General features: G+C 43.6%; 1 protein-coding gene across 1 annotated transcript in view; it reads left to right on the plus strand.

Annotated features, from left to right (window-relative positions):
* The window catches only part of LOC147728336 (cystine/glutamate transporter-like), a 723773-nt gene that overhangs the window by 136303 nt on the left and 560099 nt on the right, over positions 1-27371 (plus strand). Inside the window, exon 2 of the mRNA XM_086962152.1 lies at positions 26503-26629. Within this exon, the coding sequence (XP_086818278.1) occupies positions 26503-26629 (127 nt within the window). The remainder of the gene's footprint in view (positions 1-26502; positions 26630-27371) is intronic.

The following is a 27371-nucleotide window of genomic DNA, read 5'->3' on the forward strand; positions in this document are numbered from 1 at the left end:
GTAATCATTAATGCCTTTTTCCTCTTTCTATCCTTGCTTAAGAATGCAGCACGCTTAGAAAGAGGGAAAAACGAGCAGAAATAAAAGTATTTCTCCTCGTTGCGCTATACCTACAACTCCCTTGGGTAGGCGCAGGATTTTTAAGCATTTCCAGTTTACCAAAATCTTGTAAATCTGGTAATGCACAAGTTTCCTTGTTGTTGCATGGGAACACCCTCAGCAACAACCATGGAACATACCTTTCACGCAGAGTAATGCACGAAAGGACCCATATTTAGAAGGCTATGAAAAGTCACGCAAGGTGACTTTACTTGGCTTTGAAAAAAATGGGCAGGCCCTTTGTGCCGCTGGTGTGACACAAGAACCCCAAGGGGCTTGTAAATAAGCCCCTTGGGGTGTAGGATGACAGTTCTGACCCAATGGATCAGATGTGTGAATTGCTGGATTGTGTGAGCTGTATTCCACAGACAAATCATTCATTCAAGCAGACCAGACCCGCAGCATCGAGCACATTGGCGAGTGAGAAAGAAGGATCTATCCTAATGGGGTGTCCACCATCAAAGACATCCTCTGTCATAAGTAAACTCTGAGTTCAAGCCCTGGAACTATGACTGTACCACCCTTAACACCGGTGCAGCACCATACACAAGTACGTGGGGTATTTAAAAATACTACACAGTGATAATTAGATGAGGACCCTCAGAAACATGGGCGATTGTATCTAATCAATAACCTATTCCTGCAGGAGTCCCATGAAATAGCACTATAACAAAAGGGGATGTGTACATTGTTTCGGACTGTGGGGCATATTACCAAGGGGCAGCCTTAATTATCGCTGGCCGCCCTCAGCGTGAAAATCATTATCGCTGGCTATCGCTAATAATTATCGCCATGCAAGCGCTGTATTAACAACGCATAGTGCAATGGTGATAATTATCCCAGCGATAGCGATGTTTTCCATGGAACATCGCTGGTTTTTCAGTGATATTTCATTGAAAACGGCGATAACCTTGCTGATACGGCCCTGTGGTCGTATCAGCTTAATCCACCCTCACTGGTAAGTATAGCTAAGTCAGCATTTTAGCAGACATTGGTTTTTGGCAAAAACTGTGGTATTTGCCAAAAACTATCGTCTGCTAAAATACGTGGGCCTCCTTGTAAATATCGCGATGTGCACATCAGAGATAATATACAGGTAGTATTGCTCCGTGACGCCCACTTTGCATCTCATTAGAGATGCAAAGCGAGGCGTCGGGAAAACGGGTGCTAACATGCGCTGATGCATGTTAGCATCCCCTTGTAGATAGGGCGATAATATTATTTCCGCTTTTTTGGCTTTTAAAGCCAAAAAGGCAGAGATAAGACCCTTGTTAATATGCCCCTAGGTTCTTTTAGGACCGAGAGAGCTGCATTACAAAAGCTGCCAACATTTAATGTCAACTAAATAAATTCACCTAACCTGATGCGCAGCCATTCAGGTTAAAAAGGAATCCAGTAATTTAATGTACATCTAGTGTTTGTGGAAAACTTTAACGACCCCTGATATTTAGTGAAGTTCTGAAAAAGCTCACAGATCTTCAACAATCAAAGTCAAGCGAAATTTATAACTACTTAACCCCAGAGGAAAGTCTCTTTGCTGCACCTGGCTGCAGGTTACTCCGGGTCCTTTAGCAGGAAGGTGCTACACTCAAGCTCCCATTCTCGAAAGTTGCTTTGAAGAGCACCGTGAGGGTCCGGAAATTTAAATTAGCTTAATACAATTACCATTAAGCTGAATACATTATTCGCCCCCTGACAGGGCTGGAGGGAACATGAATTCCTCGTTCTATGCATTCCTAACTGAGTGGCATCCGGGAAATTCTTGACCTGCAAAGCATTTCTCCTGCATTCCGCCTTTTGTTTCAATCTATGGCTGGCAGATGCCATGCAAGTGAAAATGGCGGAATAGCCTGAAGTTTGTATCCGTCTACCACAGATTTAAAAAAGCAGATTTTGCCCACCCCTATGCAGCGTATCCTAGGAGCACAGTTAAAGGGATCCTTCGGCTTGATTCCTTAGCCTTCCAGCCAAAAAAATTCCAAAAAGTCTTCCTACTAACGTGCACCGGTATTAATTTTATGCCCCATCGTGCTCAGGTAGGTTGGCCAGTTTGTTCCTTGTGAATCTGGAATTCACATGTTAATCCCATATGATGATTTTGCAAAAGCTGTTGGGTGCAGACTAGTCGACTTCCAAGCCTATCTCTGTGCTAGGTACTGATTGATAGGGATGTGATTTAATAATATTTGATCCTCAATCTGCCAAGAAATCATGCTTTGCCTGGCCACAAAAACACCTGCAGTCAACAAAGGAGGTAGAGATTACTCGGGTTTTTCTTCATTTGGCCTCAAAGATAAAGGAGCATATTAGCAAGGGCCATATCACTGCTTTAGCTGCACTTTTTGCCGCTAAAGGCATTTCTTGATAATATGCCCCAAAGTTTTCACATTAATCTGCATTTTCTATGCATCAATAAATACCTTAGGTGGGAGTAGGGCTCCTATCACCTAACACCTGTTTTCCCGTGGCATTTAGGTGTATTTTAATCTGGTGATTGATGCGGGCGGAGCCATTGGAGGCCGGTTTTGAATATCAAGGCAGCGGCTTGTACCTCTGTTGCTTTTCCCAACTCCACAGTTTAATTGGAGCTGACACAGGGGTCTTGGAGAGAGAAAGAGGGGAGAGAGGTTTGGTGACAGATCAGAGTGAACCGAGAGGGAGAAGCAAGACAGGTGGAAAGAGATAGTGCAAAGAGAGGTAGAAAGCGATACTGGTTTCAGAATTTTTACCAGGGCTTCTTTTGGTTTCCCAGTCTTGCCGGGGAGGTAGTATACTTGTGGTATGATCAAGGAGGTGCAGCTGGTTCCGCGAACCATGGTCAGTGCAGGTGGTCTTCAGGCAACACTGTCTCCCTCTGCCGGTTTTGCATGGTACCAGGACATTTAGGCCTAGATGTATCAAGATTCCATTTTGCGAATCTTAAATAGCGATTTTTTGCGAATCGCTATTTAGAATTCGCAAAATGGAATGTATGTAAAAAATTGCATTTTTTTTGCGATTCTTTATTTATCTTTATTTGCGAATTCGCATTTTGCGAATTCGCAAATAAGGAATAATTCCCCATGCATTCCTATGGGCCAGGAGGCCCATAGGAATGATTGTGCAGTAATTCTCAAATTGCGAATTCGCAATTTGCTAATCGCAATTTGAGAATTATTTCAAGGGTGCAGGGGTGTCTCATGGACACCCTGCTGCACCCCTGAAACTTACATGTGTGTGCATATGGCACACATACATGCCCTATGGGCATGTATGTGTGTCACATGCCACCTTCAAAATAGTCATATTTTGTTTTTTAAAAGGATTTCGCAAATTAACACGAACCTCAAATTGGTGTTAATTTGCAATCTCTTAACCCAAATTCGCAATTTTAGAAAGTTTCATATATGCCATTTAAGGAATCGCAAAATTGCCATTCCTTAAATGCATAAGCAAAATAAGGAATCGCAATTTTTTGTGATTCCTTATTTTGCTAATTTCTGATACATCTCAAAAGATGCTAAATGTCTGTTTGCGATTCCTTAAGGCCGAAATTCTGCGAATTTCGGCCTTAACAAATCGCAAAAGGCTTGATACATCTAGGCCTTAGATTCTACCTAGTAGTTTGTGAGCAATTGTTAGCTCCCCAGCTACTTAAAAATAACTCCTCTGTGGGCAGGCCAGCCTAATAAATTAATTAGAAGCTTTTTGCTTAGTTTAAGTCTATATATATTCACTGGAAAATCCAAAGGTTAAAGGGACATTATAGTTAGGTGTAAATGTCAGTTAAAACACATCTCTGAAACCATTTAAATTAACTAGTGATAGTTATCTCAAATAATTGTAACTCCTGCCCTAAGATAAGTGTAACTCATGCCCCGTCTGCACAGTTTTCTCAACAATGATTTCATTGCAAATGTAGAAGTGATATTATTAATGATGTCATAGAACTTGTCATGAGTAATGTAATATGTGGCGTAATAAGCAGTGCATAGCGAAGGGGCGAGGTAAAGTTGTTTTAGAGTGCACATTATAGTTACCAGATATAGCAATAAATAATGCAGTTTAGTATTTTTTTGAGTTTACACTATTACGTTGTTATTGACATTTTCACGTAGCTATAGAGTTACTTTAAGCTTTGTTTTTTTTAGTGAAGTTCTTGCAGGCAGGGCAAATTTGTTCCGGGAGTAAGTTCCCTGGGACACCACATTTGAGCCTGGATGGGGTTCCTGGGACCTTAAGAGGCTTAGGGAGGGTGAATCATCCCCTGCCCCTTCAATATTTATTGTAGGCCCTTGGCAATGAGGTCCCTGGGGTCGTGACCGGCTCGGGCAGGAGGGCCACCAATACCCTTTCATACAGATGTTGGGTCCGGGGGATGTGGTCCTTGGGACCATGATCAGCTCATCATTGGGGGCCTCATGAATGTCCTCATCCACAAACTATATTTATATATTTTAGTTGATGCAGAGGCCCTGGAGGAGGTTTTTTTATGACTGCTGCCATTTTATTATACAGCCATCTTGATGGAGTACCTCTGGTTTGTGCCAAGATCCACAATGTTGTAAGCTTTTGGTTCCAGGGCTGGTCCCTATGGGAATCCCCCCTCCACCAGGACTAGGGGTGAAGGGGAACCCCAACTCTTTTCTTTTATATATTTTTTCTACTCATTTATAGGGCAGGGGGACTGATGTCCTATAATGCCACCACAGCATTTTCTTTCATGTTGCAGCCAGCCAATCAGATTATTTGCTTCGCTGGACCCTCACTCCTGTGAGAGGAAGATGGCCCAGGAGACAAAATGCCCGCTAAGCCAATCAGAATGCTCTAGTTTTCCAGTTAAGCTTGCTGGTCTCTCGAAAGACTTCCTTGAACCAAACTGCCCATGTATACAAATATGTTTGTACCATAATTTCTCAAAAACTCCTGAACGGATTTACACTAAATCAACGCTTTCTGGACCAAGATCTAGCTCCCTGCTAAATTTCCTGTAATTTCGTTCAGCAGTTTGGACTGTAGTCCTTTTCAAAAATCCCTATGGAAATTGTATAGGGATTTTTGCATTTTGGGACCTGTACTTTTTCACAGACCCCATTTGACGGTTCAAAATGGGCAGAAAAGAGCACTTAAAAAAACCATTTTGTGTTGATTTGCAAATGGCGCTAAAGTATATTTTTGAGTGATAAATTATGTGACACCGCGGAGACTTATTTCTAGTGGTGGGCGTAGTTCGCCAAGTAGCGCTACGCGAAGCTACGTGAAGTGCACTTCGCACTACCTGAACTTCACGTAGCACTACGCGAGCATGTTCGCACTGTGCAAGATTTGTTTTGAATGATTGCACAGTGCGGACAAGCATCCGGCACTGTGCAATCATTGAAAACGGCATCTTGCACAGTGCGAGCTGTAGTTTTCTGCTGCTCGAGTAGATTATTACTCGAGCGGCAGCTTTCTCAGCGCGAACTGTTAGTTTCTCATTGAGAGCGGCCGCGAGCATGCGCAACCACTCACAATGAGAAACCTGACTTCCCCGCGTTGAGAATCTCGCGGGGATGTAATTTTGCTTGCTCGCGGTCGCGAACATGATGTTGAGGACCGCGAACAGGCAAAAAATGACCGCTGCACTACGCTACGCTGCACTACGCGTGTTCGCACTGTGCTACGTGCAGCTCGCGTAGTGCGAAGATGCGCAAACTTCGCAAACTCCGCAAGCGTAGCGTGGTGCTTCGCCCAGGGTTACTTATTTCTAGCGTTGCCACCTCGATGTCAGTGGCATTGCAGCTATGGATGTTATGTATTACTAAACTAGAGGTATTTCACATTGACAAAGTCTTTTTTACATTAGTTTTGCAACCACGCCTGATGAACTGGAATTATTAATGCTGTTAATTTTGTATATGGTGCAGCTAGCATAATCTTGTTTGATATGGTCACAATTGCACCTCTAATAATATTAGTAGCTTGAATAATTTTCATTGATTATAAGTAGCGTTTATTAGAGAAGATATTCAAGACCCCTGAATTAAAAACATTGACATCCTTTCCTTGTGGCTTTTCTTTTTATTAAGGTGAATAAAATTTAATTTACACTGGTATAATTGCATGTAATTTCCGGCATTTAGCAATATGATTTTTACACTAAGGGGTAGATGTATCAAGAAATCGTTTTGCACTTCTCTAATAGCGATTGGTAAGGAATCGCTATTAGAGAAGTGCAAAATGGTATGTATGTAGGAATTCTCTATTTTTTAGCGATTCCTTAACATTCCTTAATTGCGATTAGCAAATTGCTAATCGCAATTAAGGAATAATTTTCCCATTCATTTCTATGGGCCAGGAGGCCCATAGGAATGAATGTGCAGTAATTCTCAAATTGCGAATTCGCAATTTGCTAATCGCAATTTGAGAATCATTTCAAGGGTGCAGGGGTGTCTTATGGACACCCTGCTGCACCCCTGAAACTTACATGTGTGTGCATATGGCACACATACATGCCCTATGGGCATGTATGTGTGCCACATGCCACCTTCAAAATAGTGTTATTTTGTTGTTTTAAAGGATTTCGCAAATTAACACGGACCTCAAGTTCGTGTTAATTTGCGAGTCCTTAACCTAAATTCGCTACAAAAAAAAGCTTCATACATGGCATTTAAGGAATCGCACATTTGCGATTCCTTAAATGCTGATGCAAAATAAGGAATCGCAATTTATTGCGATTCCTTATTTTGCTAATCACACATACATCTCAAAAGATGCAAAATTTCAGTTTACGATTCGTTAAGGCCGAAATTCGCAGAATTTCGGCCTTAACGAATCGCAAACTGCTTGATACATCTAGGCCCTAATTTCTGGGGTGAACATATTCCTCACTTCACATATTTGAGATTTCATTCAGGAAAAATCAAATTGCGGAGCATGGGAAGAGCATGAACGAAGTAAATGTGAGCAGATTTTGTTTGTATCATGCAATTTTGTGCTTTTTTGTGTGAAGTACATCCTCGCACAAAAAAATGATGCAAGGACACACATTTCATGCAAAAAAAGTGCAAAACCTGGATACTAGAGTTTTGCACAATAACACATGATTTTGCATATTATTTGGACATTTGTTGTAAATTCCTCTAACAAAATACACAATTTTCACTGAGGACGTTTTTGTGGGCAGTCTTGGGGTTCTGTATAACTAGATCATGCTGTACTATAGGAGTGGGGTATGTTGTCTCAGAGTTGGAATAGTAGCATGAGATTATTCTCCTCAGATGTGTCTGCCTGCAAATACACATTTTGCTATCTGCTCATTTAATTGATAGCATGTGTCCTTCCTATAAAATGGCAACTAGATTGCACTGGATATTTTATTGCTGAAGCTGCATCCCCTGTTTTTGTGTAATATCTATTTTAATTGCCTTGTTTCATTGCCTTGATAATATTACTGTGAGCAAATAGCTGACTCCACCCATTCCCTGTGCCATCCCTCTCATCATGAATAAGCCCATACCATTGACACATTGACTCTTCTCACTGTAATAATGATGAACATCAGCAGAAATGTCTTATATCATGTAGCTGTTAAACGTTCATGGTACAGGCTGATCCATCTCTGGATTCCCTATTGCACTAGTTCATAAGCTTGTGAATTCTGTGGACCCTCACTTAATAATTTCTTGAATCTGTGTATCCTCACTGAACTGCTATTGGAATCTGAGGACGCCCAAAGAGCTATAACCCGAAGCTAGGGACCCCAGCCTAAGCAATTTTGATGATTTGAACTGAAAAATAATAAAGAAAATTAGAAACACAAGCATTCATCAAACAAACACACAAATGACAAAATGTTTCATTTGATTTACAAACAAGTAACAAAAATCAACATGTTAATTTTAATGGAAAAATTGGAACTTTTCTAAATTCAATTGAGGCCAGCCATCATCCAATTTATATTCTGTTTGATGCTCTTGCACATCTCCCATGAACCAATCTGAGGATCCCAACTTGGGGGCCTGTTTATCGAAAGTTCATGCAATGAAGGGCAGCATGCAAAGTTGTTGGGCTGCGTGAACAGGAGGGAACTGAAGAGTGTCATATTGACTAAGATATGGCATTTTCAGCTCCCTCTTAGCGCTGGTGCACTTGTGGTTGCCTCATGCCAACCCAGTCACCCTTGCACCATGCTGCTAGGGTGCCTGCATTTGGGTGGGATTGTTTTTGTGCAGGAAGAGAAGCTTTCCTGTGCAAAAACAGTCTTGTAAGGCAATTTCCTCTCGATGAATGATGCAAAATCCAACATGGACCATAACTGGAAGTAAGAAGTAGAATAATAGAGCTATTTCTCCATGTTATGCTTCACTGGAGAAGGTATAGCCTTTTGATGTATTTCCAGGATTACTAACTTTAGTAAATATTAGAATGTGCAAATATTCATGGATGGATGCATGGGTACACCTACACTCCACCCATGGAACATCTCCCAGACTCAGTGTAATGCAACACTGCCTAATCTGTTAATCATTTTCTAAGCAGTCACATTTCCCCCAGAGGTCCCTGAACCACAGGTTAAGAAACACTTACCTAGTCCACAAAATACCCTTTTCTCACATTAATTTGCTGGCCCTTGGTTTTTTTTAATTTGTTTTTGTTAAACACTCAACAGTAGTAACACTAAATTATTTCCTTCTCTCGTGCATGATTGCTTCTTTTGCAGTTGTTCAGAGTTTCAGGTTGCTTAGATTGGTGTCACATTTATGCATTGTCATTTTAGGTCTAGCCTGGGCAGCGCATGTGCTGCTCTGTGAGCCATGCTGTATTGGAGTATGTACTGGAAGCTCTGCCCACTCTCCACTCATATTCATAATTGGCTTGTGTCACTGTCCTTCGTAAATGCTGGCTTCCGATTCTTTATTAGGCTTGTTAGACCCTCCTTAGTATCGCCTTGTATTCATTTTTAACCTCTCATGAGGACTGACCCTTTTACTTTGGTTGTTACACGGTGCGTTTTCTTTAGTCTGTAAGCACTATTTTTAATGAGTTTCTCTTACTGCAGGAGGGCAGGAGGTTCTCTCATGCACAGTTGTGACCACCAGGTTGTATAACTCATAGCAAATGGAGCTCTTAAAGGGCCATGGGAGACAGAAGGGGGCAACTCAGCAATGGGTGGTCAAAGGTGCGTGATCTAAATTCCGCTAGATCTGGCGTGTTTATTTTCTTTGCGAACATCTATGTTAAATATGAATATGCTTTAGGTTTGCTCCTCCCCTCACTTACTAAAAAACATGACTTCAACAAGGAGCTCTTACCCTCTTTTCTCAATGTGTTCCTCTATGAAATGGATCCAAAAAAGAAAGAAACTCTTTGGCTGGAAATGTCTCTTTGGTCACACTCTCCCGCAAACGCAAGCGAGAACCTGATCAGAAGGATTGGAATGCTTTACTGAGCAGTTCTCCAGTTCCAAAGTTGCAGCTCGCTGTGCTTTGCTCCTCGTCTCAGATTACCTATAAAAGGTGTGCTTTAACCCCCAGCTTAACGTTGCTCTTGCTCATTTGCTTTTCTCTCCCTGCCCGCCACATTGCTTTGTCTATCATTTGCTTCCCTATGCCCTTCGTGCCCCTTTCCCCACTGCTCCATCATTTTTACTTCCCAAGACCCTCCCTGTCTGTGTTCCATCTACTACTTTCTGTTTCAACACCCCACACAAACACTTTTAAACAAGCATTTAGAATGCAATATGTCTCACATTTGCAAAAGTTTAAGCTATTGGCATTGTAAATGACAATGCCTTTCATTTATGTTTTAAACACCAAAACATAAATAAAAGGTATTGTCATATACAATGTCAACAGCTCAAACTTGTGTAAATGCGAGACCTATTGCATTGCAGATGCTTGTTTTTTGAAGCAAGGAGGATGAAAACTTTCATCACATGCTCCTTATTTGACTTTGTGAAGCCTTTGACACTGCCTACAGATAAAGCAGTGCATATTCCACTAGTTACAACAATGTGTTCATGGTCGACCCAAGCTTATCTCCAGCAAGTATGTTAAATGGGGTTTTCATTGTATCCTCCACAACGCTGATTGACAAAATTGTGTCCCTATTGATGAAAGACTTAGCACGTATCCACTTATAAGCAAGCACTTAGTCACTATAAATAAGGGAAAATGAAAATATTCACCCCCTAAACATGACCCTCATGTATTCGCAAAAAGCATTTACATTTATAAAACATTCAATAAATGACAAACCTTTCAGCTTCTATAGCATTTTCTAACATCAATTTTGTAGGTATTGTAGACATTGTGCATGGTCTTTGTGCAGTTTCTCAAGGTGAGGAGCGAATGGGTAAATTGAGCTGTCTGCTTACCCCATGCTGAATGCTGGGCTGGGGAAAACCAAAATTTGATTGACAATCTAACTGGCCAATGGACAGAGCCTGCTGACCAAAAGCCCCGCTTTGTGGGCCCGATTCACAGAACTAACTTAGGACAAAATCCTAAACTTACTATCATTTTGGTATTTACAGACAGCACTTACTCATTTTGGTATTCACAGAAGGCACTTACTCATTTCGGTATTCACACAAGTTAGGAGTCCTAACTTTAGGACTCCTAAATGCCTTTTGTGAATACCGAAAGTCTTAAAGTTAGGATTTTTCTCAGTTTAGGAGTAGTAAAGTTAGGACTCCTAACTTCTGTGAAAACCGAAATAAGTAAGTGCCTTCTGTGAATACCAAAATGGTAGTAAGTTTAGTATTTTGTCTTAAGTTAGTTCTGTGAATCGGACCCAGAGTTTATATATTATGTAATAATGATTTAGGAATACAATAATCCTGGGAGACAACTAAAGTTAGACATATATTGCACCTAGCTTCTTGCACGATATTACTTTGAACTTTTGAAAGTTTTATCTTGCTTTTGTAGCAATATAGTTTTTCAAAGTGCTCTGAAGGTCTATAAACGTGTTGAATATTACAAAGTGTCGCTGTACTGTGAGACCAGAATACAGATTTAGCACGATGACTCCCAGCTATGTTATAATTCCAGCCACACATTAAAACTTGTAAAAGTGTAATTATGCAATGGCTGCCTCCAGTTATGCCAAATTTGTGTCACAACTTTAACTATCAATGCAGTGTGCATTACAATGCCGTTCAATTTAAAAATACATCAGGAAGGGAAGCCAAAGTACAAACAGCGTTTGATGCAAAATAGCAGGCAAAAAAGGAAAAATATCAAAGACAATTGTCATTTTAACTAACCGAGGCTCACGATACAACATTTGTCAATTGGAACAGTGTGGTTAACATGCACATTTTGATCTAGTATATACATACATTTTCACCTACTGCAAGTCAATGTGAGAAGATCACATGACAACAGTTACTTAGAATCAGCAGAAACCAATCAAACATGAAGGTGTCCATAACTTTACATCCAAGGAAGCACCTGAACGGCCTTGGATGGAAGACAGCGTTCATATCCTCAAATACTTCACTTTTCACAAAACGTTGCTTTACTTGTCAAGTTTGAAAATGAGGTTAAGCTTGCTAAAATTTGCAATGTACTTCACAAGACATTGGGCCATATGTATCAAGCTAATTAGCATTCGCAAAGGCCGAAATGCGAATGCTAATTAGCTAAATGGTATGTATGTAACATGTTTGATGCAAAATAAGGAATTGCAGAATTTGCTATTCCTTATTTTGCGATTGCACTTAAGGAATCGCAAATTTTGCGATTCCTTAAATGCAATGTATCAAAGAAAAAATATTCCAAAATTGCCATTAAAGATTTGCAAATTACCACCAACTTCTAGTTGGTGGTAAGTTGCGAATTCTTTTAAAAAAGCTTTTTTCAAAAAAACCAAAGGTGCCATATGACGCTCATACATATGCCCCCAAATGTCATTTTCAGGGGTGCAGCAGGGTGTTCTTGAGACACCCCTGCACCCTTGAAAATATTCCTAATTTGCGATTAGCAAATTGCTAATCGCAAATTCCCCCTTCATTCCTATGGGCCTCCTGGCCCATAGAAATGAATGGGTAATTTGCGATTATCTATTTGCTAATCGTAAATTAGGAATGGTAAGGAATCGCTATGAAACAGCGATTTTGTACATACATACCGTTTTGCGAATTCCAAATAGCGATTCCTTAAAATTCTCTATTTGGAATTCGCAAAACGGAACTATGATACATATGGCCCATAATGTCTCCTGGGCCTAGCAAAGTTGTCAGTGAACTCAATAAAATATATAATTTTAAGTCACGATGAAATGATTGCTTTCCATCTGCACGCAGGGTATGCATACATAGTAGTGCAATATGCTTTCATGCACTTCTTTTATGAATATGCTGCATATACATTTTCGATTTACAAATATAGGGTATATTTTAGCATAATAGCATATGTTTCTCATTAGTAGTACATGATGTAATATTTATTGGTATAAACTAAAGTTATTTTTATTTGTTGACTGGGAAAAAAACATTGTGGCAGAACAGAAATATTTGAAGTATGTCCAAAACAGCCTTATGTTATGGCTCTTCAGAAGCAGTATGCTTACTCTTCTGAGCGTGCTGCAATGATATACTGCAGACCATGATGCTGGACATCTAATTATCAGGAAGGTATCTGCCCACCCTCTGCAACTCAGGTGTCTGGTTTGGCAAAGCAATCAACAAAAAAGGTTAAGGAAACCAAGACAACTGTTACCAAAGCGAATTTGTAGCCACCTTGAAGTCTCGTGGTGTGTGACAGTTGTTGATAAATTAGGGAATAGGCAAAGCGTATGGACAACTATATCTCATTATATCATGTTATGTTATGTTATGCTGCATTTCTAAAGCGCTCAGCTACTCAGAGTATCCCGGCGCTGCTACCCTAAACCCCCACTACCAACTGAACAGAAAAATAAGCTTAAAATAGTAATGTTTTTAGGTTCTTTTTAAAGACAGCTGGATCCGCAATCCTCCTAAGGGCAAGAGGAAGCTCATTCCAAGCTAAACTAGTATTACGGGTGAAAGAGCAGCCCCCAAGCCTCTGGCGTAAAAAGCATGGGTTCTGAATAAGAAGTTGGTCCGAAGACCGCAAGGTCCGAGAAGGAACATAAAAAGAAAAGAGCTTCTGTAGATATAGTGGGCCCAAATCATGCAAGGCCCGGTGGACAATCACCAGCAGTTTAAATTTCAAACGGGCCTCGACAGGGAGCCAGTGAAGGTGGCGGAGAAGGACCCGCACGCTCTGCCTGGAAGAAAAACCACGTAGGAGGCACGCAGCCGCATTTTGGACTACCTGTAATTTTTTTATCAGATAGCCTGGGCATCCCACTAAAAGCGCGTTGGAGTAGTCCAGCCGGGAGAGGATCAATGCTCGGACTACAGTTTCTTTAGCCTCATCCGGGAGAAGGGGGAGGAATTTACGCAAGGTTTTAAGTATGCCAAAACAAGTCCCTGTCAGTTTTTTGACATGTGTCGCGAAATTCAAATTTTCCTCGAACCAGACACCCAAGTTTTTTGCAAGGCCCTTGTCTGATAGTGGATGTGGAAAGTCGGTAGGCCACAGTCTGGATCGAAAACCCGCAGGAAAAGCTCCAAACTGGAGCACCTCCGACTTTTCCTCATTGCACTTAAGTTGTGCATTGGCCAACCAGCGAAACACCGCCGTAAGACAGCTCTGAGCCGTGTCGACCGAGTCCTCGCCCCTTCTCCAGGTAAACAATAACTGCGTGTCATCCGCGTAGGCCATCACCCTAGTTACAAAATAATGGATGCCGGAACTCAGGTGCTTTGCATTTTTCACATGCCCTTAATTTTTGTCAGTCTCTGCTTTTCCTGCTCTTGCCTTAGGTCTGAATTGGCACTGCAGCCCTTACTGTGACTGTTGGCTCTTTATGGCTTGCCATTTTTCCTTTTTGAACTATTTTACATGTAATAAAAGTTGCTTACCTAAAATAAGTTATTGAATCGAAATTTGGCTCACCGCTTAATAAGATCTGGCATTAGGCCCAGCAATGGGGACAGGCAGGTGACCCTACGTGCTGCACAGTTGGGGTATTTTTTATCACCCTCACCTAATTAACGTGCATGGGGAGGAGGCAAGGGGTGGTGCTTCTGGCTCATGAGTAGCTTCACAGTGAGTCTCCCTGTTTCCTTCTTATAATAGATTTTGAGTTTCATGGGAGTACCACTAAGGACTCTTGTGTGAGCCGAAGCAGATATGACCCCGCACAGAGAGGAAGCTGTTAACTTTATTCACAAGGGAGGTCATGTTCAACATTCAACACATGATGCTCAAGTATTGCCTGAGAGGAATGGAGCGTGCCCAGATCAGATACAAGCACTATTGATAGTAATCAACTCACACATCAATTTAGCATGGCTGACCACAACTGGCACAATTTGGTTCCGAGGTGAGAGGCCTGAAGAACCCTCTAACGCAGCGTGGCCCATGGAGGGAGTTCAGGTAGGGCAGGGGGCGCTACGAAATTCGTTTTATTAATTACATTGTTTACTTACCTCCAATTATCCATATTCCGGTTTTTAGCACCTCCCCCGCCCCTCCCCTGCCCCGCCTTTCTGCCCCACCGGAACTCCCTCCACGGGCCGTGGTTGCTCTAACGTAGAAATGACTTTACCCCGTAGTAACAGATTGAGAGGTACCAACATGGTGCAGCAGGCTGCGGCATTCAGAACAAAAAAACAACTCGTAAATCATCAATTGTAGAAAATTAGAAATATTGATGTACATAAGCAACGTTCATTTCCCTTTCCCCACTCCTCTCCCTGCGCGCACCATGAATACCGTAAAACATTGACTGCATCCCTCTGCCAGCAAAGGCCTGTATCCGTGTGTACATGACAGCCATTTTAGGCGCCCTGGCCTTTTGCCCGCCTAAGATTAGAATCACCGGCTTCCCTTCTGCGCGTATTTGAAACCCCCTCTCTCTCTCTCTCTCATGCATAAACCATGAAACCCTCTCCTTCTGTGCGACCCTGCCCTGCAAGGCAACCCTTCTGCTTGACCCACGCAAACCCCCCCCATCTCCTCTTGAAGAGGCATCCTTCGCCTCAGCTGACACAGCCCTCCCCAGCTGCACCTGACTGCCCCCGCTCACTCATGTACGGGTCATAAGATCTCTCTCTCTCTGTGCGACTCTGTCCCTGTGCACACCCTGACCCCCCCCCCTTTCCCCTCTCTCTCACACGAGCAAGTCATAAACCTTCTTCTTCTGCAAGACCCTGTCCTTGGGAGTCACGGCCGCGCCTGACCAACACCTCCTTTCCTTCCATGAATGCCCCTCTGTTGACAAGCCTTCCCTCCGCACTCGATTGTCCACGCGGCATGAATACCACTCCTTTGATGACCCCTTCCCCCGAGTCCGACTGACCACACATGTCCGAGGCCATCGCCTAAGCCAGGAGATACCATTTACTGCCCCTTATTGTATGAAGTCACTCCTCTTCAAAGGACCCACTATTGATCCTAGCCTCCCCACCCCCTGGGCTACGATCAGGCGCACATCTCCTAATAATCAGCGGAACACTCAGCTGCGTCATTGCCTCCCCTCTTATCAGCAGGTCAAGGGTCCCTATTGTGAACATATGTGGGGTAGGATTGACACGAGGATTATAGGGATGTCTTTTCTTTTGCGTCACAATGTCCTGATTGTAATGCCAAGAGTTTTGTAAGATATAAAAGAAGACGTCTCAGCTCACTTGTTAGAGCACCTCGAGACGATACCTTGTTGTCTGATCTGATGTGTTCTGCTCCGTCGGAATAAAACTTCTGTTTCCTGCCTTCTGGTCTCCGGCGCCTGCCTCATTGCTTGGTAAATTTGAATGGTACGAGGGCGGTTAGCGCCGGGCAAATCTTGAGAAAGGTCCTAGCCCTACCCTTTTCCACAATTGGCGCCCACGTGGGGCCCATCAGCGACACGTGGATCCAGTGGGAGAGGTCCCGACGACAGAGTGAACAACTGCAACGATCGGGAAGAGCTCGTGTCCGATAGACCCTCGTCTGACAGCCGATCACCCGACCTTCACTAGTTCTGAACAGACCTCTCTCGAGTGATCTACGGTCCTGACTGGGAACCATCAGGAGTGCCACGAACATCACGAAGGAGAGAGGACGATCGGGCGCTGGATCCAGGGGACAGGAAACCGTCCATGCGGTCCGGGTAAGGTCGTGTAAACGCGACGAATTGAGAAAAGATTGTTTTGTTTGGATAATACTAGTATTACGCTTTGTTGAAACCTCTGGAGATTCGCTGTCTGCAAACGGAGAAAACAACAGGCTCTCTCTTTGCAAACAGTGAAGGATAGGTAACGCAGACTTTTGTCCCCGTTGTAATCCGTCGTGCCTATCTTCCTCCCCCACTGTTTCCCGAACTGTCGTTCGTGGATTATTGTCTGGAGATTCTTTGTCTGCAAACAGGGAAAAACAAGGTCTCTCTTTGCAGGTAGAGAAAGGGTGGGTAACGATAACTTTTCGTGCCCACTTATTCTCCCCACTGATTGTTTGATTGACCGATTGTTCGGTATTGGTTCGTTTGAGGTATTCACCGCCGGCAAACAACGGAGAATAGAAATATTCTGTCTAGTCTTTGCCCGCCGTGATAAGATAGGTAGTGCAGACTTTTGTCCCCGTTGTAATCCGTCATGCCTATCTTCTCCCCACTGGTTGGTAGCCTGTTTAGCCCGGACCGCTTATTAGAGATGAACCATCCAGCTCCACTGGAGGGCACACCTAATAAGGACATGTTCATTAAGTGTGGACTAGTCGCTATAGCTTATAATAGGTTATGGCATAAAAATACAAGAAAAAGAGTTGAGCGAAATCAGTAGGCCACTGATGAGTTATCAACTTCGCTAAAAATAAAATAAGAAATGTTAGAAATAACTCGCAATAAGAAACATAAAAATGGCGAGGGAAGACAAGCTTGACACCAAGGCAGCCACGAGGTAGCTAGGCTCCATTGCCTATTCCTGCTCCAAACATGTCTGCCTCATTGCCCACCACGCCCAAATAACGGTCACATGAAATAGAAACAATTCAATAGGTACCTACCCCCATTCCAGAAGCTCCCGAAGTGCAACAGGTCCGCGGTTACGCCCATCCGGAAGGCGAGGCCTCGAGGCATGCGAGGCTCGCCTGGCCGCGGTCAGAAGGAGAGGCTGTTGGGCAGGCGGCCCAAAGAATAATAAGGACCTCTCCATTTCTCCTCTCCTCTGCTGCCCTGCAGGCCACGGGGGGGGGGGGGCTGTCTTGCCTCAGCCACCGACCACCCCCTCCCTCTCACTCTCGCCTGATCCGGCCCGCAAAGAAGGCCGAAGCTGAAGCAAGGACGGCGGCGCTTACAGGAAGTCCCGCCACATGCCGACGCCTGGACAATTGTAGGTAGTCCCGCCACATGTCAGCGCCTGGGCAATTACAGGTAGTCCCGCCACATGTCAAAAAAAGGGGGGGGGATGTCTTGCCTCAGCCACCGACCCCCCCCCCATCTTCATCGCCTGACACGGCCTTACCAAAACAACTGGAGCCGGAGAACGGCGCGGGGTCGCTGGAAGGGGGAGGTGACGCGAACGAGCCTCCCCCACCTCCCTCCAGGTGGAGGCTTCCAGCGACGCCCCAATGCTCTTACTTAAAAAGGGTCAACATCGAAAAGCGGTCTTTTGCCCAGGACGGGCACACGCCCCATGCCTTCTCTCCTCAACTTTGAAGATTCTATGAGAGCCGGGGGGCACCCCGATCCCTCCGCATGGGCGCCCCCGTCCCCCTCACTGGGAACCGCGACATCGACGCACTCCTGCCGACGCCAGCCTCGGTTTGGAAATGGCTAAAATACAGCCACGGCACAGACTTGTTCAGTTCCGGGGGAACACCAGAATGACCCGGTAGGAAAATTATTGCTGCCCTCCCCTCTCTTTGACTGATGTTAGACTGTTACCACATTGCGCAAAACTTTTTGAACTACCAACGGAAGGTTCTGGTCCAACCACGAGTCGTTGGAGACATTCTGACTATGCTGGAACCTGCCTGACCTCGCCCAAAATGGCGCCGATACACGAAACAAAACTTTCAAACTCCCTGTTCACCCGGATTGCTCGAATCTTGATGCTCTGAGATACGTGTGCATTTTTGGACAATGAAAGTTGATAAGATGGATAGTGATTATGTGCTTAGAGAAGAAAGCAATACAGATATTGATCATGTGTTTGGACAAAGAACTGATTTAGGGTGGGTACTAATTATGATTTGGAAAATGAATTGGTGTAATTTAGACAGCGAATGAGCATTTGGATAATGAATTAATGAACCAATTGAAAAAAATGAATTCTTGACATGCATCATGCTTGCTCTGTAGGGAAGTTTAAGACGATTTTATTGCACTGCTGCACTTTATGCAATGAACTGCCACCAACTTCGTTCTTCTTATGTACAGTTTCAATCTGCTCCGTGGCCGGTCCACTGGGTTGTAGGCCTGTATTTATACATCAACACTTTTTATTAAAAGTATTTTGAAAAAGAAAGCATAGTTGTAGCGCTTGCGTTAATGAGTTTTGGATGTTTTTCTACTGTGAGCGAAGAATAAGTATGATGAAAGCTGAAGGTTAAAAAGGACCAGATATTTAGCAACTACATTATGTGTCACAGGCAGCCGGAAAAGTGTTTTAGACGCCCTTAAACGACACCACAGAAATGCCACCTGACCGCCACCCTTGCACGCAACCTAAAGGGGTCGCGACCAAGTAAATCATGTAGATACGCAGATCGTCAATGATTATCTATCTGACATTACTGGTCCCTCTGGGCTTAAATGCTGAGATGGTAAAGAAATGCAGTGCGTGGAGATAGGTCGAGTATGTGGTAGGTAAAAACATTTTCGGACTACTGCATGCTGATGTGCTTTGAATGCTGCCCCCATCCCTTCTTTATCCTCCCTTCTGCAGGTCACGTCAGAACGTCGGCTGAAGTGTGGGAGAGCGATGGTCGAACCACCGACGAAAAGGGAAGGAGGGAATATGTGCATAGTCCTTATGACGATAAGTTAAAAAAAAAAAAAAAAAAGACGTAGACTTAAAACATGACTGTTCCTCCTTAGAACATAGCGACTGGGAGGATGGACTGACATAGAAACTTGACTGGTACTGTATGACGAAAATTGACTAGAAATAACACGTTAGATAATGTAACTAGATGTTTGACTAGGTAGGGAAAGGACAAAGAAAAGTGTGTGGGTAAGGGTTACCACGGCACCACCCGTCTGGGAAGTTAGAAATGTTACTGATGTTCAATGCACTGCCCCCTTTTCTCACACTCTTATAAATATAGCCAAGCTGTCCGACTGTTCTCCCGATCAATACTTGCCGTTGCCTCAGCCTGGAGAACTTCCCACCAAAGGAAGGAACCGAAAAATGGTTTAAGATCCAACCATGGGTAAATAGCGCGACCAGGTTAATTTCTGATCGACTAACCGAGGTGTAAGTATTGGCAATTGAGAACGCTCGCAGAGATAACAAGCGAGAAGGAAAAGGAGGGAAGGGTAGAAAGAGCTAAGCACGTAGATAAATAGGATAGTAAAGATACGTAGGATATAATATGGATTTTGTTGGCCAACTATTGTTTTCTGTTTTGTCATGAATGTCTTATATGTATGTAATACGTGTACTGTCTTCCTCTGTCTGAGTTCGCGTGTGTGTGTGCCGCAGGGGTTTATGTTCGCCCTTTGTTTGCGCCTCTCCGTTACCTGACCCCCTGCTGTTCTGTGTTGTGAACGCACTAAAGGACCTATTTTTGTACACATCTCTCTGTCTTTCTCTATCTCTATCCCACCATTTTCCTCTCTATACCTCTCTCTCTCTATCTCTCTAACTCTCTCTAACTCTCTCTATCTCTCTCTCTACATGTCATACGTGTACCAAATGGCTCGTTTAGATTGCGGATGACTCTCGCTCTCTATGGGAGTCTCCCTATTTCCTCTTCCTTTGTATGGTAAAGTCGTGCCTCGCTGGCACTAGTCTGATTGGAAACTTATTGAACGCGAAGGTGTTCAGCGAAATTGACCAAAACTAAAGTGATTGTATCTCGCCATATTACTACCTCTCCTTTCTGCAAAAGGAATGAACTTGAATTGGCTGAGAAGGAAAGGACAGGTAAGACGACTAAGGTCCCCCAATCTGGCCATTTATAGGGGAACTGTATGTCAATGGCACCTCATTTCTGTTCATTAGAGACGAACGCCAACGTCTAGATTGACCCCCAATGCCCAGATTGCCCCACCCCCTTTTGCACCCAAGCGCGAGCGCCCGAAGCATCCCCGCCCCATTTGCTTACCCCAGATGCTGTCCCGGATATAAAACATGATGACCATGAGTAACTGTCGTCCCTCGAGAAAACCCCGTTTTACTTGACTCTCGATGATGGCACCCCTGCCCTGCTTTGAAAAGGTTAGCCAGCCATGAAGGAAAATGTTAGAACTGTTAAGGCTAAGGTTAGAAAGACGAGTCTCCCTGGAAGTTCCGAAATGTTGAATTTGATGAAATGCACAGTTGATAGGAGTCTGACTTTTCTCTATATGTGGCACATATAGATGATGAATAAACTTGACATGAACTCAATAAGAATGCCGACATATGCACTGCCTGGTAATAGACCTCTGACTGTGACCGATGGGCGTATCTCCCAAGTATGTAGGATTGAGGGAGGAATTCACATGCGTAGATGTCTTCTTCTGCCAGTTCTCTAAAAACTTGTTTTGTACCTATTCAAAGATTCACGATCACCGAAGGAGAAGGGTCGGACATGACGTACAGCCTGGCTGCGGATCTTGAGACACTTGTGACCTCGACCAAAGGTGGAGCTGCAGAGCAACAAGATACGGGACGAGACCGCAATTTCAACGTGGAAAATGAAAAATGATGGGCCGCCTTGAAGCCCTTCGTCTGCTAACCCACGTGTGCCTGGAGTCTCCGTTCCCCTTCTTTGGGCCCGACTGATGGGCCTGCCTGCTTGTTATCCTTTGCTCCCTTGGTCCCTTTTGTGTGTCCCAGGAACTCTGACCCAACTCCGCCCTCTCTCCTATCGACTATTTGAACCACACACCCACTCTTTCCCGCGTGACTTATTGCCAAAAGGAAGAACTGCATTCAAGTAGGAATAGGGTGTTGCCACGGAAACATAGGTGCCGAGCATGAGGCGCCGCTAAACGGATTGTTTAGGAAACAGGACTGTGGTCTAACAGCAGAGGACTGACCGCACCCTGCAACGCGTAAGGATAGAACCGAGCTGGACCTATAGCTCCACCGCCGGTGCTCAACAGCGCCAACAAAGGTACACGGACTAGAGCCTACCAGTGATGGCTCACTACAAAAAGACACTGTGACGAAGAGATCTTGTGTATTGAACTGAATTCCACCCTCAGACTACTTGGTCAAAATGTTCATTGGTCACATTTTTAAGTTAGAAACATTTATGCTATGTAGTGTTTTGAAACGATAGGAACTTGACAAATGCAATCTCCTATGTGCTGCATTCTGCCAATCACATCAACTGTCCATGATTATATGCCGTATGTTAGTATTGACAAAAGCAAATTCTTCGATCGCACCTGTTTATATGTACCCTCATCGAATTACGAAAATGAACTTTGCTATGTAAAAAGGGGCGACTGTAGAAAATTAGAAATATTGATGTACATAAGCAACGTTCATTTCCCTTTCCCCACTCCTCTCCCTGCGCGCACCATGAATACCGTAAAACATTGACTGCATCCCTCTGCCAGCAAAGGCCTGTATCCGTGTGTACATGACAGCCATTTTAGGCACCCTGGCCTTTTGCCCGCCTAAGATTAGAATCACCGGCTTCCCTTCTGCGCGTATTTGAAACCCCCTCTCTCTCTCTCTCTCATGCATAAACCATGAAACCCTCTCCTTCTGTGCGACCCTGCCCTGCAAGGCAACCCTTCTGCTTGACCCACGCAAACCCCCCCCATCTCCTCTTGAAGAGGCATCCTTCGCCTCAGCTGACACAGCCCTCCCCAGCTGCACCTGACTGCCCCCGCTCACTCATGTACGGGTCATAAGATCTCTCTCTCTCTGTGCGACTCTGTCCCTGTGCACACCCTGACCCCCCCCCCCCTTTCCCCTCTCTCTCACACGAGCAAGTCATAAACCTTCTTCTTCTGCAAGACCCTGTCCTTGGGAGTCACGGCCGCGCCTGACCAACACCTCCTTTCCTTCCATGAATGCCCCTCTGTTGACAAGCCTTCCCTCCGCACTCGATTGTCCACGCGGCATGAATACCACTCCTTTGATGACCCCTTCCCCCGAGTCCGACTGACCACACATGTCCGAGGCCATCGCCTAAGCCAGGAGATACCATTTACTGCCCCTTATTGTATGAAGTCACTCCTCTTCAAAGGACCCACTATTGATCCTAGCCTCCCCACCCCCTGGGCTACGATCAGGCGCACATCTCCTAATAATCAGCGGAACACTCAGCTGCGTCATTGCCTCCCCTCTTATCAGCAGGTCAAGGGTCCCTATTGTGAACATATGTGGGGTAGGATTGACACGAGGATTATAGGGATGTCTTTTCTTTTGCGTCACAATGTCCTGATTGTAATGCCAAGAGTTTTGTAAGATATAAAAGAAGACGTCTCAGCTCACTTGTTAGAGCACCTCGAGACGATACCTTGTTGTCTGATCTGATGTGTTCTGCTCCGTCGGAATAAAACTTCTGTTTCCTGCCTTCTGGTCTCCGGCGCCTGCCTCATTGCTTGGTAAATTTGAATGGTACGAGGGCGGTTAGCGCCGGGCAAATCTTGAGAAAGGTCCTAGCCCTACCTTTTTCCACACAATGGGACTTGCAGCTTCTCTCCTGGAACATGGTATTAGTGAGTTTGAAACTTAATAATAAGGACAGTTTATCTTTCATTGGAAAATTCGATATCATTTGCTGCCCGGAGACTTGGGCACGTGACCGTATTGCGATTGAGGGGTTTAGTTCCTTCAGCTAACCGGCTATCCAGTCCAATACAGACAGGGGAAAGGAGGGCCTATCAGTTCTGGTCTCTACTTCATTTAGGTGCTTACATGTTAAGCTGCTGAGCTCTAACCCCCACTATCACATTTTTAAACTATCCTTACCTAGGGCATGTAATATATTTTTAATTAATATCTATTAAAACATTTTCTTGACACAACCTGTGGGGATCATTGAAGATCTGGAACGCATCATTATTGATCTAACAAGTAGAGAGCACTTAAATGTCTCTATCATTTGGGTAGGGGACTTTAACATTGGTTTAACCAGGATTGCACTAATGCTTACAAAACATTAAAAAAAACAATGCAGTTCCTCGGGACCAGGCTGTGGTTAGAATTGTGCAGAGACTGATAACCAAGCTATTGAGAAAAGGAAAGTAGGGATTATAGCAAGTGCCTGGAAGGACTTGGAAAGTGTGGTCCTTTTAAAAGACAATAGGACATTTTTGGAGATTGAAAATCGACCCTTTTTCTCAGGGAATTCACCCATAGGCATAGAAAACCACATAATGGAGTAAGAATGGGTTGAGTATTTCACTGACATCTTTAGCCCAAACAACAGCGTAAACAAGCCCTCAGCCACAACTACAAATTTTGTTTCACCCCCAGTCCCAGTTCTTATCAAATTTAGTGAGACCATCACGGTAGCTGAGGTCTGTAAAGCAATTTTAAGCTCTGCAATAGGAAATGCTCCAGGACCAGATGGTCGCAGCCAAGCTTTTTAACCATAATCTTGATTTTGGGGCTCCCCGGTACAAATGTTTTTTGAGCAGTATTAAGGAGGGACCAATAGAGACCTGGAGTGAATCTATAATAGTCTCCATTTTTAAGAAAGAAACTCCCCCTCAAATTACAGGCCTATTTCGTTGATGGACTCCTCAGTTAAAATATTTGACAGAGTAATACTGGCAAGATTAGAAGACTGGACGGCAGAGAAATCTTTCTTTGCCGAAGTCCAATATGGGTTTCACACAGGCTTGAGCACGACAGGGAAAGCCCAAAACCTCTGTCTGATCCTTGGTAAATATTTCAAGGCCAGGAGAGGAGCCATACACATGGCATTCATGGACCTCTCCTATGACTTTGACCTAGTGGACAGAGACATTCTATTGGATATCATGGACCAGGCAGGGGTTTACCCCACATTAATGTACACTATTAAAGGTTTACATCAAGACACCCACATGAACTATTAAATCATATATTGTCTTTGCACAAACCCAGATAGTCAAAGTTAATAATGAGAGAACTGAAAATCACACAGTGATTATTACTGTTTGCACTATGAGTGCAAGTTTTCTTAGCAGAGTGTGAAGCATTTTGAGTCCTGGATCACTGCCTCCATTTGCATGCTTTTAAAGCATTTTATGTGTTTATTAATATATCTGAGACTACTTATACAGTGCATACTGAGCTGCCAAACAGTGCAGTACTTGTAGTAAGCTGACTTGTGAAGTCAGCTGAAAATTTTCAAATACAATAATAACATTAATACAGCATGCGGCTAAATTCTTAATAGCATAATCCTCTTGCCTGTGCCACGCCTGATCATGCTCTGTTTACCAGCTGAATTCAATGAAACAATAACTAGTCATGACCGTCCCCCCTTTCCTGGGAGTGTGCCAGCATTGCAGAGGTCACAGTCTTCCTTTGAAGTAAAGATAAAGCCAGCTTGCTCCCTTAGTGCACAGCTGTGGCTGATGTCTACAACTGTTTCACGCAGTGACAGTGGCCGACATCATCCATTATTTGTGATGTGGGCCAGTAAATAGTACTTGTTTTATTTTTATTTTCAGTGGATAAGGTCAATATATTTCTTTATTGGCGAATAAAAGTTAATGGAGGGTAGGTTGTCATAGTATCAACTTTTTTTGGCACAGTATTAACTTTATGTAACATTGACCAACCTAAAAGGTGCAGATTAATTCTCTGAGCTCTTCTAGTGAACATGGCCACAGAATTTGACATGGCGCTGAGCATCTTCATACAACATGTCAAACTCCTCTAAATAACCAGCTATCTCACTATACTTCCCCAGCTCTCACACCTGTGTGTGGACAGCCCCATTGTTACATTTAAGTGTTTGTCTTTTTTTCTCATTCCTCCTCCTCTCTAATCTTCCCACTGTCCTCTCGGCTTCATATGTTGGTTCTTGGCTAAGATGACAAACTTAGATTTGATCCTGGCTTCAAGTGGAAGCAGATTACATTTAGTGAATGCAGTCCACATATTCCCATGCCTGAAACAAGCCTGGCAGCTGAGTTAAGTACACCATTGACTGGGGAGAGCGTGAGACTGGGGCAATCACCATAACCCCCGCACTCTGCCCACTCTCACATACATGCAATCCTCCCACATTGTATTCCTTATTATAAATAAGCCAACATGCACACTTATCTTGTGGTGGTCATTTGTTGGCCGCAGTTGTATTAGGAATACATGCATATTTTGCGTACTTGGTATCACATGCCATCAGTCCACATTGCTGAACAGTCATATTTGCGCCATCCTTATATGCATATTATTAGACATCACATTTGCCATAAATCATTTGTCCCTGTAAATTGTACTGACAGTTCATTTTATAGCATATTTGTAGGCTTGTATTGCTTCTTGGCCCTTCTGGGTCGTTCCTTTGTTCAGTTGGGTTTGCCCTCTCTTTGCACTGGGGGGTGAAGCTTCTGTCCCGGAGTTAGGCTACAACTCGCTGCCTTGTCTGACTCTTGTTGTGCCCTGCCAACCGGCAGGGGCTGGGCTGCGATCGCCCTCCCTGTTTGCAACCCCCCTTCGTTAGGCCAACTCACCCAGCCGTGAGGCATCCCAAAGTGAGCGCTATACAAGTTTGCTCTTACATTACATTACATTACATCACCCAGTCCTCAGAAGCCCATAAACCAGGCATAACTAACTGAACTGGCAACTGAACAGGCATGGAATAATATACTGGTGACCAATCGGAGGACTCTGATCTAGACCACTACTACAGGTCTGAACTAGCTGGGAAATATCAGAGCTTATTTACATCTCACAATGGCGATGATGTATGGTATAATAGCAAAAAAGTCCATCCTGGCAATCCTCCCAAGCATTTCGCTCTCCACATTGCATGCTCAGGACTATACATTTTCGACAACGTATCTCAGATTGGACTACGCAATGCAATAACTAGCTAATTGGACTATAATAATAATAATAAATACCATAAAGGAGCCCGCAGAGCTGCTCAAAACTGCCATTTTACACAAAAATCGGCATATCTTGCAAGTCTTTCAGGGACAATAGGCGCTATTTAAATGTAGAATATATTAACATTTACATGCACGTTTTCACACATATGATCATGTTTGGTTCAGAACTTCATATAGTGTTTCCATTGTTTTCACCAGGTGCCCTTTCCTATGCTGAACTGGGAACATGCATCAAGAAATCGGGTGGACACTATACATACATCCTGGAAGCTTTTGGGCCTTTACTGGCTTTCGTAAGAGTGTGGGTGGAACTCCTTGTAATCCGGTAAGCATGACTGACTCCAGCTTGTTTACTTTGTAAATCTGCCAAACCAAAAAAAACGCTTGACCGAAAGTGAAAACTGGAATATTACTTTTCGTTTTAGTGTCAGAACAACTCAAACTTTGAATCTTTTTTTCTTTCAGGAGATAGTTTGTGTTCAGGATGTTCATGTTTATAATTTGACTTTCTTACTCTCTGTTTCGACCTCTATACCTTAGAACGTGTAGGCGCCAAAACTAAACGCAGCTTTCACAAATCGGTAATTAGTGTCTACGTATTGAGTGTAGAATACTTTTCAAGATTAGGGCATCGAAGTTCTCTATAGTGAGTTCCCATTAATTTAATTTAAGATTACATTAGCTGTTTGTACTGCTTGACAATGGCTGTTATTTAGGTTCACTTGTTAATAACAAGTGCAAAAATGCCCTCGCATGAACGCAGATGTATCATAGTGCTATGCAACAAAAAGAGTTAAAGGGTAGAGTAACAAAAAGTGACCCAAATAAAGTGCAAACGTAAAAAGAAGAACACAAAAAGGAAAAGAGATTAACCTGCGCAGATAATTTGTATCCTAATTTGGTGCTCTTCCCTAGTGTGAGCAAGTGCAGGACAAGTGTGTTAAAGGTGATCTGGGAAAAAGGCCTGTCACGAGGCCCTTGTAAGGAGCTACTAAGGGCTGGAGCAGAGTCGTAGTCGACACAATGGAGGCAAAGAGGGCTGGAAAGTGACTTTACCGAGAATTACA

Source organism: Lissotriton vulgaris, chromosome 3_1, assembly GCF_964263255.1.
Source record: "Lissotriton vulgaris chromosome 3_1, aLisVul1.2, whole genome shotgun sequence".
Lineage (NCBI taxonomy): Eukaryota > Metazoa > Chordata > Amphibia > Caudata > Salamandridae > Lissotriton > Lissotriton vulgaris.